Raw genomic sequence first — 16,451 nt, forward strand, 5'->3', positions numbered from 1 at the left:
ACAGACTCAACATTAGAAAAGAGTTGCATGAAGTTTATTTCTGTAAAGTGTATCACTGTGGTGTGGATCTAGACTTTCTGTTTATTTTTATTCATTTTCTGGGTTGTGGATTGAATTTCAGTGCTAGGAGTCAGTTTTGGAATTCTTGCATAGGAGCCAAAGAGTAGCTAATCAAAGCAGCTAAACACTACTAGGGACAACTGAGGTTGTATGGCTAAAGAGTAAATGTCAGACCCTGCCACTATCTCCAATTCAGTAGTTCAGTTTGCAATATTTCCAGCAAATGCCTGATGAATACAATTTAAAACTGAAGGTTGCAACTGAAGGTTGCAACTGAAGGTTGTTTTTAGTGCCAGTTGAAAACGAAATAGCAGGTGAATGTCTTAGCTTATAGAGTGCTTACCTAGTTAAGAAATGACATTTGTTTTAATAAATAATGAAAAAGAATTGAGTGATTGAAACTCAGCAGAATTTTAAAACTCAGGAAAATGGGACTTTGCATGTGTTTATTCTAATCAACATATGCAATTTTAAAGAAAGAAAAGTGCTATTAGTCTTATTTAGATTAAGTCAATTAGTTTTTTTGTTATACTCTGACATGATAATGACAACAGACTTTTAAATGTGGGCTTATTCTGGTATTTACTGTGCTGCTTCTCTCCAACAGAGCTGAACTTTATCGGGCCTCAGGGAAGTTTGAGCTACTCGATCGTATTCTACCAAAGTTAAGAGCTACTAACCATCGTGTGCTTCTTTTCTGTCAAATGACATCACTCATGACCATTATGGAAGACTACTTTGCATTTCGAAATTTCCTTTACCTGCGTCTTGATGGTAAGCTGAATGGAAAAAAAAGGATAAATACTAAGATAGGAGGTGTCCTTCATTAGTCGGACATGGGAGCCCTGGGTTCTCCTCCTAGTGTTTTCATAACAGTGCTGTGTTGTGACTATACAAGAGTGAAAAAAGGTTCAAAATACTATTTTATAATCTTGCAAGTGTATTTACCATGAAATTATGTCAGTAGACTCTTCAGTGGTAGTTTACTAGAATTTCTCATATTCTTCCAGGCAAGGAAGGTACTGAGAAATACATACTTTTGCTTCTGTTCGCAGAAGTAATTTTCTCTGTCTCTTTCAGTATTTTCTTTTATCTATTTAATCTGCAGATCATTTGGTCAATTGATTCTTTTGATAAACACTTAGGTCTATTCCAGGAATGCAGCTTAATGTATAAATTTGCTGCTTGGAGGCTCATCTCTTTTTCACATAGGGTTTAAAATCCAAGGTTCCCAATCAGTCATCACTATTTAAGTTGCCTGAAAATATTCTCATTATAAGAGATGATAATGCCAATGTTAGGCCTATATTTCAGTGGAATAAATTCATTTTTATCTGTTTAAAATTAAACTGTTATACTTCACAGAATAGCTGAATTTCAGCATGATGCCTGAATTTTGGAGGAAGATCAAAAGCCTCAATTTCTTCATGTGTAGATATGTTTTATTACTTCGAACAAAAAGATGGATTAGAAGCATTTTAGATACTAATGTCTTTATTCTGTTCAGTATCTCTTTGAGTGTTCAATATCTTTGTGGATGATCTCGATGAAGGGATTGAATGTACCCTCAGTAGATTCACAGACTGTGCTTGGGTCACAGCAGCCCCAGGCAGTGCCACAGGCTGGGGCAGAGTGGCTGCAGAGCTGCCCACAGGAAAAGGCCCTGGGGGTGCTGGTGACAGCAGCTGAGCATGAGCCAGCAGTGCCCAGGTGGCCAAGAGGGACAATGGCATCCTGGGCTGTGCCAGCAACAGAGTGGCCAGCAGGAGCAGGGCAGGGATTGTCCCCTGTACTCAGCACTGGTGAGGCCATACCTCAAATCCTGTGCTCAGATCTGTGCCATTCACTACAAGAAGAACATTGAGGTGCTGGAGCAGGTCCAGAGAAGGGCAGCAGTGCTGATGAGAAGGGTCTGGAACACATGTCCTGCAAGAAGCAGCTGATGGAGCTGGGTTTGTTCAGCCTGGAGGAGAGGAGGGTCGAGGATGACCTCATCACACTCTACAACTCCCTGAAAGGAGGGTGTGGCCAGGTGGAAGTCAGTCTCTGCTCCCAGGCAGCCAGGGATAGGACAAGAGGACACAGGCTCAAGGTGCACCAGGGGAGGTTCAGGTTGGGCATTAGGAGGCATTTCTTCACAGAAAAGGTGATTGGGCATTGGAATGGCCTGCCCAGGAAAATGGGGAAGTCACCATCCCCGAAGATGACGTGAAGAAAGATTGGATGTAATACTTAGTGCTGTGACTGAGTACACAGGGAAGTGTTTGTTTGAAGGTTGGATGTGATCATCTCAGAATTGTTTTCCAATCTGTTTGATCTGGTAAATGATTCCCACAATTCTATGAAAGAAAAATTTAAAATAGCATATTTTACTTGAGTTTTAAACCTGTTTGAAAGAAGTTTCCATTTTGGTCTTCTTCCATGTTGATGATCTCTGCCTCATACTGAGCTTCTTAAATAGTGATCATTTTTACTTAATGTTTTATCCCACAAATTGTAGTATTACATAGGACCAGCAGCATTTATCAGAATACTTTTTAGTAGAGAAGCAATGATTCAAGGCAAATACAGAGAAGAGTATAAGTGAGACTTGAAGTTTCTTCTGAATATTTTCAACAGTGTTTTAAATTGTCTCTTAGCGTCATATTTTAATCAGAAGAAAAAGTAGTACCAAGAAATATTCTCATCCTTTACTGATATTAATGAACATGAAGTTGAACCAATATTGTCCTTGAATGTAAAATGGGATTATGAAATGGATACACAAATGAACTATCTCACTGTGGCGTAGAATGCCAGAACTGTCTGAAGAACATACTGGCCTGATAACAAATTCCTCTTCACACCTCTGGCCTTCTTGTGTTTTAATACTTCCATTCAAGACAGATAAATTACATTACATTTTAAATGTTTTAGATTACGTTACATCACATGTTTTTAAATTAATTCCTTTTCATGTTAGAATGTTTATGGCATGACACAGTATGGTAAATACACCTCATTATCTTTTCCAGGTAGTTCATTAAATTAGATAAACCCTTTTTCTTCCTTTCCTGTTTCATAATGACAGATATCTTTCATACTGGAACGCAGTCTATCCAGGTTCTGTCCAGCTGTCTTCTTACATGAGTGTTTCGTACCCCATTCATGTGCTTATTGGGTTCACTGTGTCATCTGTGGGCTGGCAGTTTGGCTGTGTGATTGTGGTGGCTACAGATGGTTGGAGTTAATTTTCCTCCTAGCAGCCAATGTTATGCTGTGCTTTGCATTTGTAATACCACCAGTGACATCACCCCCGTGTCAGGCTATTGCTGACACTTGCAATGTCAAGGCTTTCTTTACAAACGTCCCTCACCCCCAAGGCCTGTAAGACTGCATTGAACTGGGACCTAGATAAGACAGCTGACCGAGGTTGACTGAAGGGTTGTGAACAGCAATAAAATCTGAGGGAAAAGAGGAGGATGCAGGGACATAACTGGTTATGGCATTTGTCTTCCCAATTAGTCATTACAGGTGTTGAGGTTCTGCTTCCTAGGAAGCAGGTGGAACATCTGTCACCTGCAGAGAAGTGCAAAAAAATTCCTCTTCTTGTCCTTGCACACACACCTTTCACTTCTATTAAGCTGCCTTTTTCTCAGCACATAAGCTTTTCTGTTTTATTTCCTCCCCATGTACTGCTGAGTGTGGGGAGGCAGGGGGTATATCTGGAAGACAGCTGGAGAACAGCCACCATAGTAATAAAAAAAATTGTATTGTCATCTTCTATACATATATCACCCTCAAGATGGGACATTTTAAGAATTTCCAGTGTTTTGTATTACTATGACTCCAAAGGCAAATAGTGACATTTTGATAAATCTCTATATAAGTAGCTTTTAAAAATATTTAATGCTGCTCTAGCCAGAAGGCATTAATCAAAACTAGAGCTCTCTTCTGTTTGTATATAGTAGTTTCAGTTGAAATTTATTTGAGTTATAAAAAGGTATAACAATGTCAGCAAACATTTTAAGATCTACTTTAGAAATGTCAAAACAAATGCATTTAAAGAGACCTTTAGAAGACTATCCCATAGGTATGATAGGCAGTTGACCTAAACATTCATGGCAAGTGTTAGGTAAAATGTAGCCGAAATGTCAAAAAACATTGCACTAGAATAACCCTTTTACATGTAGTTTTAGCAACAGTTTTTGTATTTACATTATTTCAGTTCACAACTTCATTTTATGGTATTTTTAATTTTTGTTTTTTTAGGCACAACAAAATCAGAAGATCGAGCTGCTCTGTTGAAGAAGTTCAATGAACCTGGATCACAGTACTTTATCTTCTTGCTGAGTACAAGGGCTGGAGGGCTAGGCTTAAATCTCCAGGCTGCTGACACTGTTATAATCTTCGATAGTGACTGGAATCCTCATCAGGTTATATTTATTTTCTTATCTTCATAAAATGTGCAAAGAATCCATGATGCTTTTTTGAGTTGCTTCTTTAATAAATGATGTAGCCTGGGACAAAAGGAAAAAATCCAATTAAGCGATAAAATGCTGCTTTGGGAGGAACTAGTGAGGCAAACTGCCACAATCAGAAAATGTTTTGGTGCAAATTGGTGAACTAATTCTGTATCTGCATATATATTTTATCTGAGTCTTGGGGTATCCTCAGTGCTAGCGATGTTATAAACCAGCTTCACTTGTGTAACTGTACTCATTCTTTAACCCTTAGAATATAATAACTAGCTTGCTAGCCTTTGGTAGGTAGTTTCTAATACTTCAGTAAAGGCTATGCTGAATGCTACCTGTCTCATGAAATTAGGTGACCATGTGAGTGTAGTAGTCTTGGCCTGAGGCACTGGGCTTACTTTGTGGTGAGCAGTAGTAAATATAGCTACCAGAAAAAGAGGCTATCACACCACTTTGGCTTGTTTTAAAGAGCCAGAAGGTATAACTGAATTATGCCTTTGATACCTTCTTCTTTTCTTACTTGTAAGAAAGTAAGTTCAGTATCCCTGGAAGTACATACTTGTGTGTATGTGCTTTCAGCTGTTGTGCAAATGTATGCAAATCACATAATACTCAATGACCACATGTAAAATGTAAGGGGAGCGAGACTAAAAAGAGTTACTATCTGTGTTCACTCTGTTAAGTTACTGTCTATGTTCTTTGCCTAACAGGACTTGCAGGCCCAGGACAGAGCTCACCGAATTGGTCAGCAGAATGAAGTTAGAGTCCTGCGACTGTGCACTGTGAACAGTGTGGAAGAGAAGATACTTGCTGCGGCAAAGTATAAGCTGAATGTAGATCAAAAAGTTATTCAGGCAGGAATGTTTGATCAGAAATCTTCAAGCCATGAAAGGAGAGCGTTCCTCCAAGCTATATTGGAGCACGAAGAAGAAAATGAGGTAAGGTAATTAGAAATAATTACTCAGGAAGTACTGACGCTTCTTTTATTCATCATTTACAAAGACTGACATAACTCTTGAAATTAAAGCTTTCATTATAATTTCTTACCATCCATTTATAGAAATAACTTAATTTTTATCTTTCTTTATGATGTAATGGTTAGGATTATATCTTAGTGTAGAATTAGGCATTTCAACTTAAAAGCCATTCTACTCTTTGTATTTTTGGCAAATAATTACATTCAAACAAAGATTTTTTCCAGAACAGATTATAAACAATTTCCTAAGGCAAATATGTATGTTCAGCTAGGCAATCTGATTTTCAGATACGCTGAGGAGCTAGTACTACCTTGGTCCAGTTTTGAAGGACCCTGCTTATTTGTGCTTCCTTTGGAATCTATTTAAGCGTTAAGATCTGCTTTGATATGCCTCGGGCTTAGGACAAGCCTAAAAGTAACTGTTTCTTTCTGGTGCTGTGTCCAGCCCGGACTTCTCATCACCACTTTCTCTTTGAGAAATAGCTGTTTAAAAAGAGCTGTCAAGTCTTTTCTTTTAATAGTGGGAATTGAGCTTCTTTAATAGTGAGAAGTGAGGGACACTGAGTGTCCCTCTCTTTTCATTGTGTTCTTTTACAGAACTCTTGAGTATGGAATGATGAACCTATTCTTTCACCTGTTATTGCAGACTCATCTCTTAATTTGAATAAAAATTCAGTATTTGGACAAAAGCTGTATTTAGGAGAAATTAAACATGTCGATTATACTGATGACACACACACAGAAATTTTTGATGAGTACTGACTTTTTCCCACCTTGAAAATACCCTGTTCTGGTTAAAGACAGAGCTTTAACCAGATCTTGCCTCTGAGTGGAGCTTGTGTGTCTGAATAAGGTGCACACTAATAGGAGATTTTAAAGCCTGTGTTTCACTAGCGTCCTTCATTATATGGAGTAAAGTTTCAAAGGTCAAGGAGTTTACTTCTTCAGTCATTAGTCCTTCTATGTATACTCTGCATTGTGCATTTAGAAAAACATGATTAAGATAAAAATTTGTATTTAGTGTTTTTCACAGAAATTAAAGAAGAGTAACAAAAGATTTTTGTCAGTAAAAGATCACTTATTTTTTCAGTTCAGAAGATTCTCTGAATAATAAGGAAGTATGTGGCGCTTTCATGATGGTCTGATTTATAAAAGAATCTTTTTTTCCTCTGTGTGAGTAACCATGTGACTTCCTTGCTGTGAAGAGTGAAGGAGCAGGGACCAGAAGTGTGAAGATTTAGCTCTCTTAATCACTTTCCCAATTGCCTGGTTCATGTTAAAATCTAAATTATATGTTCATTAAGGTACAAAGGTGTTCCTCGAGAATTACATTAATGAGAAGTCGTTTCGGTTTTTTCCTTAGGTGTAGAAATCCAGACACTGGAGGGAAAATGTATGGAAATATAAATTACTTATTATTTCTGAAAAATAAGTTACAGGACATTAGGTTTTTGGAGTATTCTGCATCGTTCTATACTCCCATTAAACTGGGCTCAAAACATGCATTTTTAGGAAGAATTATAGGTCTGTAGTGTAGTGAAATACAGATTCAGAAAGCCCTGTTTAGAGTGACCTGTGTCGTCTGTGATTTCAGAATAATTCAGGGAGGAAGACAGAATATTTTGGGCTTTGTTTTAAAGTAGATATCATAATATTTTTACCTGTAACATTTTCAATTGAATGCTACAATTCTAAATGGTTTTTCTAGTTTCTGTTTCTGTTTTTATGGAATAATCCATTTTGTCTGCAGTAAAATGTTCACATCTCAATTTGTAAGCAGAAAATAGTCAAGAGAAAGTGATGCAGCAGGGTTATTTTCCAGGATAAAAACATGTTTTGTTCTTTTCATTTAATCAGGAATTTTTCAGTCTCCTTGCTTTGATGGGAAAAACCTAAAAATCTAGAATGGTATTTCTGAAGGAATATTGTAAAATAGCAGAATGGAAATACATTGGTTTTAACCAATGCACTGTGCTTCTGACCCAGGAAAACCACAAGTCAAAATTTCTTGTATTTTGTATTTGGTCATTTCCTCATTCTCAAATTTTGACGGTAGTAATAACTCTCATTTGTCATTCTTACCATGTTATTTTGTTACTTCTGAATAGCTGAACACTTTAAAAGATTTAGTTTCAGTTTAAGTGCTTCCCACGTGTTGTCAGAAAAAGAGGGTCAGTGGAGCTTTGAACTGATGGAGGCTGTTAGTTCAAGGTGCATGTGAATACTTCCTAATAATTTTATCCTTCTCTAACCAGGAAGAAGATGAAGTTCCTGATGATGAGACACTGAATCAGATGATTGCTCGACGTGAGGAGGAATTTGATCTCTTTATGGTGAGGATGGTGCAATCATAAAAAAATTATCCTCTCTAGTGTTTTCAATAAAGGTCTTAACCTTTTTGTCACTCAATTTTGTCACAACTTTACTGGAGAAGTAGGTTTTATTTACTTGCATTGCTTATCTGAGGAAAAAAGTGTAGTCTGCTTAAATACAGAGTTCCTCAAATGATACAAAGACTTCAGAGAAGCTTGCTGTCAGTGACAGTCTGAAGGAAGAGTTTGACACAACCTGAGAAATTTATAGTGCAAAAGTGTCAGTTACAGTTTGGCTTGCTAATTCTACAGCATGCTATTACTATTTATTACTATAACATTTTGTCTTACTTTTGGACTTTGATATTGGCAAGGACAACTCCAGGAACTTAACAAGGTAGTAAATTAGTAGACTAACAGTGCTGTTTTCTTGGTAAGTTAACTGGGGTATTGTTGATGGTTTTGTCAAGAATCCAGTTAGCTGCATCTCTGTGGCTACAATTGTTGCAACAGTTACCAAAATGGAGCTAGTGGTTCAAAGCCACTTCTTATTAGTGCTTCCCTTTTTGTTTATTCTACTGCAGCACGGATGGAATAATTACTGAAATGCCTTTGTAGGCATGGCTCTTGCCTTTTAGTGTTTGTACAGTCTGAGGATTGCTAGTGGAGCTCTGGATTTCACTGACACCAGTACAGGGCAATACTTAAGTGACAAAGGTAAAGTACCATGCCCTCTAATTCTACAGAGGCTGCTTTCTTCTGCAAGATGGAACAAGACAGGCACTCCTATGTGCAGAAATGGAAGTTTATCTGGTGGTATTCACAGAAACAGCTGCTGATAGGACCAACGCAAAACCTGTGTATGCAGTATAGGTTTTATTCCCTCATTGTCTTCTGCTTAAAAATTTATCTGTAAAAATCTGCTGTTACACAAGCATGCACGGGCCCTTTTTGTGTGAGTTGCAGTTATTCACGTACACTGTATGAAGGTAGATTTGCTGCTAGAAAAGAGCTTCTGATTTCTCCTTCAGACCTAGAAGGAAAGAACTAATCCATGGTTGAAAGTAGATGATGAATTTCTATCTGTTTTCTTCAACTTTTAGTATCAAATTTTAAGGCTCTTTAATGTAAAAAAAACCAAAACAAACAAACAAACAAACAAACAAAAAAAAAAAACAAACCCAAAAAGCGTTGAGACCCTAGAGTAAAGGCAGTTTTCACAGAATCACAGAATATGCTGGAAGGGACCCACAAGGGTCAATTCCGACTCCTGGCCCTGCACAGGACATGCCAAGAATCACACCATGTGCCTGAGAGTATTGTCCTAACACTTGTTGAATTCAGTCAGGCATGGTGCTGTGACAATGTCTCTAGGGAGCCTGTTTCAGTGCTCTGCAAATCTGTGGGTAAACTCCTGATATCCCACCTAAACTATCTGTGACACAACTTCAGGCCATTCCCTCAGCTTCTGTCACCACAGAGAAGAGATCAGTGCCTGCCACTCCTCTTCCCCTCGCAAGAAGCTTGACTGCAATGAGGTCTCCCCTCACTCTTCTCCAGACTGAAAAAAACAGGTGACCTCAGCTGCTCCTCATAAGGGGTCCTCTCAAGACCCTTCACTAGTCTAATGGCCCTCCTTTGCACGCTCTCGAATAGTTTTGTATCTCATTTTTACTGTGGCACCCAGAACTGCCCCCAGCACTCGAGGTGAGGCTGCCCCAGTGCAGAGCAGACTGGGACAACAGTGCTGTGCCTGATGTCCCCAGGACACGGCTGGCCCTCCTGGCTGCCAGGGCACTGCTGACCATGTTCAACTTGCCATCAGCCAGGACTCTAGGGGCCCTTTCTGTGGCACTGCTTTCCAGCATCTCGTTCCCCAGTCTGTCTGTACGTCCTAGGGCTGCCCTGTCCCAGAAGCAGAATCTGGCTCTCAGCCTTTTTGAACCTCATACGGTTGGTAATTTTCCAGTCCTCTAAATTTGTCGAGGTCTCTCTGCAGTCCCTCTCTGCTTTTGAGAGAGTCACTAGCTCCTCCAGTTTTTTTATTGTCTGTGAACTGCTTAGTATCCTTTCAAGTCCTGCATCTAGGTTATTTGTAAAGCTATGTGGGCTGAATGTATGTTTTCCATATTAATTTACATGGAAGTTTTTAAGGAAAAGTAAGGAGTTTGTAATAAAAATTTTAAGAGGCAAAACTACATGCTTTGAAAGCCAGAGTTTGAAAATAGTAAAACAGTAAGACTGTAGTTAAATATTAACAGCTAAGAAATAATTTAAATTGTTAATGTAAAAAATTCTTTTAATTTTTTGTAAACTGTTTCTTTATAAAAGAAAAATCTGAAAAGCAAGTTTGGCAGTCAGAGTTATTTGTCTTTCCATCAAAATTTCAAGTCTTACATAGACAGATAAAGAGGAAAAGGTAGTCTGTATTTTCCTTACTGTAGTGATACCTGTGCCACTGCATTCCTTTTTAAAGTTGTGCACATGTAATCAGAATTCAAGAGTCTGGAATACCCAACAAAAAATGTGTTTGGGTGTCTTCGTGTCTTAGGTGTGTAAAAACATGTATTTTACTTATTTGAAGTAAGCAACAAGAAAGATCAGTTCCATAAGCATCTCTTCTATAGTCACTTTGCAGGTTAGAAGTGTTGTTTGACACAGGATCTGAAATGGTGCTGTGGAGCTAAATACACTGTTCAGAGAAAAGGTGTGTAGAAGTGGACTTTGTTCCTGTGGCATTTAGAGGCTTCACATAATAAAAAAATTTGGAAAATACTCAGAATAAAATCAGTGTGTTTGTGGGATCTGTACAATTCTTGTAATTTCATAAGAATGCTTCAATAAGTTACTTCTCTGGAAAAGAAATGGTTCTCTTTATAAAGTAAAGAAAACATTAAAAGAGCATGATTTTTAATGCAAAAATGCCTGTCAAGTGGAAGGCCAGATGAGTATCAAAACTCCAGTTGTGCTAATACAGTTAATCTCCTTGAAGTGAAAATGGCAATCTGCTAGAATTGGGTGTATAAATTACTGATTTTACACTGAGTAGCTTGACGGTTTTTTTCAAGGACTCTCTTAGTTATAATTTCAAAGCTTTTACACTGAATGGCTTTGATGTTTCTTCCAAGGACTCTTCTGGTTATAATTTGGAAAGTTTAAGATAGCCATCCACAATTCACAGGACAGCAGTGCTCTGGTTTTTCTAAACTGGAAATTTTAGTCCTTGAGTGTGCCAACGTTCAAGTTCTTTGTTTAGGTTTAAGTAGTGGTAGCATTATTTTTAGCATTTAGGCCTTATTGAGGACAATGAACATAAAATTATTAGTTACATAAAAATAATTTAGATGGCTCTTGGAAGCACAGGTTTTAGAAAGATATGGGAAGATAGACCTGGAGGTTTCCCAGGTTTAAATATGGTTTGAGTAGTATCTTCATAAAAAAGTGTCAGTTTGTATCTCTGATATCTCAGATTAACTGAGATTGTCTTTAATTTTCCTTCCCAAGCACTATTATGTCAGAAAACAGCTATTATAAAATACTATCTTAATGTTCAGTTTTTGTGTTAAACAAAGAAACATAGTCATTGGGGGAAAAATACAGAATTTCAGCACTGACTTAATGTTCTTAATAGCATTAAAAATGATGTCTCTTCACTCAAGTTCTTGACTAAATAATAGAAATTGGGGATTCTATTTCATTTATCCTGTTTGAGCTGTCTCTTGGTGCAGGTATCTGGTTGTCATGTTAGAATAAACCAAGCCACATGTTTGGCTTGAATGAGACTTTTTGAAATGAATTCAAATTGAACGGGTTGTTCTTTAGTAGGTGAAATACGGAAGTCTGCTATGAAAAACTGCAGGCTGCACAGCCCATTCACTGTTGTCTGAAACAACGAAGAACAGGGAAAATGCCCATGTATTTATAGTTGCTTCTTGAAAGTTGTTGGACCTGCAGACACACACTTCTTGCTTTCTGCTTTTCACTGAGTTTAGAAATCAGATAGTGCACAAGGCAAGGTGATAAAGAAAATTTGTAAGATGCACTTCCTGAGGTATTATTTTAGAAATGCTCATGTTTGAGAAGTGTCAAGATGAGAGAAGATTCAGCATAGTAAATGGTGCCATCACTAAGCCTCAGTTTTTAAATTTGGCTGGGTTTGAGTTGTCCCTCTGGAGAGAGAATACCTCTGAATTAATGCATTTTGGCTGAGGTTGTAAAAGGATATGTCTAGTTGGCATCATGTGTTAAGTGCAGCATCATATACACAAGGGAGACATTTGCACATACTTGAGAATTGTTTTTTATGAAGTTTAGTGGCCAAAGCAGTAGCCGCATATGATGCTACAGCCAATTCTGATGCCAGTCTATTTACATTATTTTTTTTCAAATACAAAAGTGAAATGTGGCCATCTGGTTGTTTTCTCTGCTTAGCAGCTGATTACTGAGTATTAAGTACTGTATGACTCGTCAAAAAGCCAATTTGAAATGCCTATTCATATTACCTGATTTGAGTGCTTAAGGCAATGCAGGTGCAATTCACAGTACTGTAGGAAGCCAGGTCAGTATGTGGACAATAGAGATGGATGCTTCCCCAGGAGGACTGTAAAACACCTCACTGATGAATCTACAGTAGATGTAGGAGTGTATCCTCTGTCTCAATGTCTGAGCTATTGTTCAGCATACTTGAATGATTATTTAAATTTCAGCTGAAAGTCTTAGTATCTTCTTCTAATATTCGTAGCACTTCAGCTAAGCTTATCTGATATTTTTGTGTTTTGCTTTTTGTCTGGTACAGCAATAAGATCAGAAAAAAATTCAGGGGTTCAAGCGTGTTTGCTTTCTGGCTCTAAGTAAACAAGCTTTTCTCTGAATTTATTAATTTTCCTTTGATTCTCTGTTTCTTATACCAATTTTTAAATTTTCTTCTGATATTCAGGGTAACAAAACTAGTGTAATTTTAGTTACTCTTTTCAGTTACGTATTAGTAAAACCTTATGGGGTCAGCAGTGTTCTTGTGATCTGCTTCTTGTCACTTGGCTATGTGTTGTCTTAGTTTCTTCAGTGAAAACTAGTTATGAATTAGTGAATATGATTGGAAATGAACAATAGAGTGTAGCTTCCTTTTAAAGCAGCATTTTAGAAGTATTTAGGAATTCTATGAAAGGAAGATACCTGGGAGGGACTTCGTTTAAAGTTTCAAGAGTTATTAGAGAGGTGGGCATTGGCATAGTTCACTTAATGATTGCCTTTAAAACTTTTTATCCTTTGCCAATTGCCATTGCAGCGCATGGATATGGATCGTCGCAGAGAGGATGCCAGAAACCCTAAACGTAAACCTCGCTTGATGGAGGAGGATGAATTACCATCCTGGATTATTAAGGATGATGCTGAAGTTGAAAGGCTTACATGTGAAGAAGAAGAAGAGAAAATATTTGGAAGGGGATCCCGTCAGCGCAGGGATGTGGACTACAGTGATGCTCTCACAGAGAAGCAGTGGCTGCGGGTAGGTGGTTGGTTGGTTGGTTTTTTTTCACACTTGAAATTTACTCATTTGTGGTGTGTTTTTCTTCTCGTTTTGGAGACTGCACCAGGGAGAGCACAACTTTAGGTCTAAAATATCCTCATTATCCAGTTTCTGATACTATGTTGAAGATATGAGTAAGTTTGGATCTGCACTGCAGAAATTTAAGTCAGTATTACTAAGTACTGAGTCAGGACTATGATAGCATTCTATTGTTTGCATGGATCTTACATCCTCAAGTACTTTTGTAAATGTTGTCTTTCAGATGCATGAAGAATTCTTCAATATTCTTGAAAACCATTAGTCAGTGTATATTAGAGCTTTCTGTGCCACACAAGCTTATTGTATTTTTAAATGCCTGTTTTTAATCCTTTTAAGAATTCAGAAATTTTCACTTAGATTTTCTTTCTCTCAGGCTATTTAATTTCCAAGTATTTATTAGCTCCACTGAGATCAGAACATTTGATAAATTATTTAAGAATTTAAGACCTGAAAGCTAAACTAACACCAAATCTGGGATTTTGTCTATTCTGTTCTTTGAAATCTACAATCCATTAATAATAATGCATGTGTCTTTTAAGTGTGCTAGCAAGAGCATGGTAAAAAGGTGAGGAATGATTGTTGGAAAGCCTTTTCAAAAATTTGGTAATAGTATGATTTCCAAAACTTATAAATGAATGTTATAAGTGCAAAACTGATTTATATGGTTTGATAGAGTAAGTTTTGTTTTAAAATCTTGTCTGTTTAGTTGCAGACAATAGCAACAAAAATATAGTGTAAGTTTTGTGTATAATTCACTAAAGATAGGTAAAAATCTTACCTACTTGGTTTAAAATGGGGTGTTTGGGAGGCTGCATGGTGCAGTACTGTATTAAGAGCTAATCCAGGCCTGTTGCTTAGGGGAGAAAAGACCTGAATTATTCACCAGCTGTGAATTTAAGTAAGTCTTTGAAACTACAGAGGTTTGATATATGACATTTTCAAGCAGTCAGTGGAGAAGAAATATCTAAAAATATAAGCTCCTGTTTGGATTCTTGAAGATTTTAAGCTACTTCTTTTAATGATGGAACACTGACTCTGGCAGCATAGAAGTTAACTTTGGCTTTTGTGTTTTGTGACTTGACTTGGCTGTAATATTTCAGTGCTTTATTGTAAAAAATAGTGGGCCTAAAGGAAATCCTCTGATCCCTGTCATACTGCAGGCAGAATCATCGAGTCCTGTGTCATTTATAATAGGAGTTCAGGGTCTGACTTCTAGTCATTTCTGGGCAGTGAACTTAGAAGTCTGCAGTGGATTGTTTTTAACTGTTTGGCTTTTTATTGTATTTTATTTGAATTTTCCTGTTGGATTTTAAGCTAATTGCATAATCCTAATAACTCTGCTCATGCAGAGTAGCCTGATACCACTCTTTCTTAAAATATTTTTTGTGTCATAGGAGAGTTGTCTCCCATTGAGTAAATTCGAAAGGTTAACAACTACACTTATGCAGTCTTTTCCTATAGTTCCTGTTTTCTGAATCTCTTGATTGTTTTCATTAGCTTCACATAGTTGTTCTACATGTGTCTGATACCGTTCTACAAGTTTGATCAAAAGCTAGACATGAGAATTCCAGATGCAGCATCATTTGAATAAGGATGAGCTCTTTTGTATAACTTCTGTGGTACTTATACCTCACACTTCAGTAGTTCATTTTCTATCATGGAAGGTATTGTCTCACGTTGAATTTTTGATACAGTGTAAGACCGTAATCCTTTTCTGTGGTTCTACTTCCTTGCCAGCTTTTCAAAACTATGTTTCATATAGTCAATCTTTCCTTCCTATGAGGATTTAGCATATACCTTTGTTGAATAATTTTCAAATTTTCTTCACCAAAATTACTTCCAATTTTAAGCCTGTCTTTGGGTGAACTTCTGGTCAAATCAGTGTTCTCTGAGATTTAGTAGGCATACCTTCCATTTTGTCTTTCTAAAGTGGTGGGCCATTTGATAAAAAACTATAAAGGGCTACTCTGAAAACAATTTCTTAGTAAATCTCCATACGCGTGGTAGTAATTGTTTTGTTTGTTTGCTTCTGAGACTGTATTGTGAGGCCAAGTTAGAAAGCTTGCTAGGCAAGATGGTACATATCCTACATATACTACACCTTTTTCACCATGCCTTGTTACTCTATTGAGAGAAATTATTCTTGCTTCTCTCTGTTGAGTAATTAAGCATGTTTTCAAATTCATTAAATTGCCTTAGGATAGACTGCTTCATAGTGCATTGTAATTCCTCCTATAATTCTACTGTATACATAGTTTAACATGCTTTCAGGTACACTTGAGGGTGTGGTGAAATAAATGGAAGTGTAAGAACTGCTAATACTTTTTGGTCTCTTCAGTGGCATTACATTTATAATGTAACATTGCTTGTTCACATTCAGAATAAAACTACTTCATTGGGTAGATAATAAAATGTAAGTAATGTAAGTTGTCTGGATTTTTAAAAATTGTAATATTTTTCATGTGTGTGAAACAGAAACTTGGGTGTGACAAACTGTTCTTTGTCACACCCATTGTGCTCTCAGCACTTTAATGTCTTTGTGAATATGTTTGATTTTGCTGTAATGACATCTCTAGAAGATGTCATAATAAAAGTGTACAACATATTCAAGGAAATACTTATCTATGTAAACATTTAAAAAGGTAGTAGATGTCATTTTCCAGAGGTAACCATGGGCCTATTTTTATTGCAGTATTACAGAAGGAGAGTTATTTACCAGCAGCGAGGGGACGCCCCTCACTCTTCTTCTCTTGCTGTAGCTGCTGTTGCAGTTTTATAGATATCTTCTCATAGAGTTTTCTGAACAAAACCTTGCATTTCTGATCAGTAAGCTGGTTTAATAATATTGGTGATTAGTACTGAGGTGTCTCTTTTATGTCTTGGGGAGTTGACTAGATCTTTTTCAAGATGTTTTGCCTCATTGAGCAGCCACAGCTCTTGATTGTGGAATAGGTGCTGACTCTTTTTAAGTTAGACCCTGAACTCTCTGTTGATACATGCCAGCACTGGATAGTGTAGTTCTGGCAGATCCCAGCAGGACCTCAAGGACAGTGGTACCTTGAGGTCTGTATGCATGGCTGTGCACT

General features: G+C 37.3%; 1 protein-coding gene across 4 annotated transcripts in view; it reads left to right on the forward strand.

Moving 5' to 3' along the window:
- The window catches only part of SMARCA2 (SWI/SNF related BAF chromatin remodeling complex subunit ATPase 2), a 115,153-nt gene that overhangs the window by 62,913 nt on the left and 35,789 nt on the right, over nucleotides 1-16,451 (forward strand). For all 4 annotated transcript variants that reach the window (XM_077790128.1, XM_077790127.1, XM_077790129.1 and 1 more), the window contains 5 exons: nucleotides 668-834; nucleotides 4,312-4,475; nucleotides 5,225-5,452; nucleotides 7,746-7,823; nucleotides 13,087-13,305. In XM_077790128.1, coding sequence (XP_077646254.1) covers nucleotides 668-834; nucleotides 4,312-4,475; nucleotides 5,225-5,452; nucleotides 7,746-7,823; nucleotides 13,087-13,305 — 856 coding nt within the window. The remainder of the gene's footprint in view (nucleotides 1-667; nucleotides 835-4,311; nucleotides 4,476-5,224; nucleotides 5,453-7,745; nucleotides 7,824-13,086; nucleotides 13,306-16,451) is intronic.

The sequence above is a fragment of the Lonchura striata genome, chromosome Z (assembly GCF_046129695.1).
Source record: "Lonchura striata isolate bLonStr1 chromosome Z, bLonStr1.mat, whole genome shotgun sequence".
NCBI classification, from domain to species: Eukaryota; Metazoa; Chordata; class Aves; order Passeriformes; family Estrildidae; genus Lonchura; species Lonchura striata.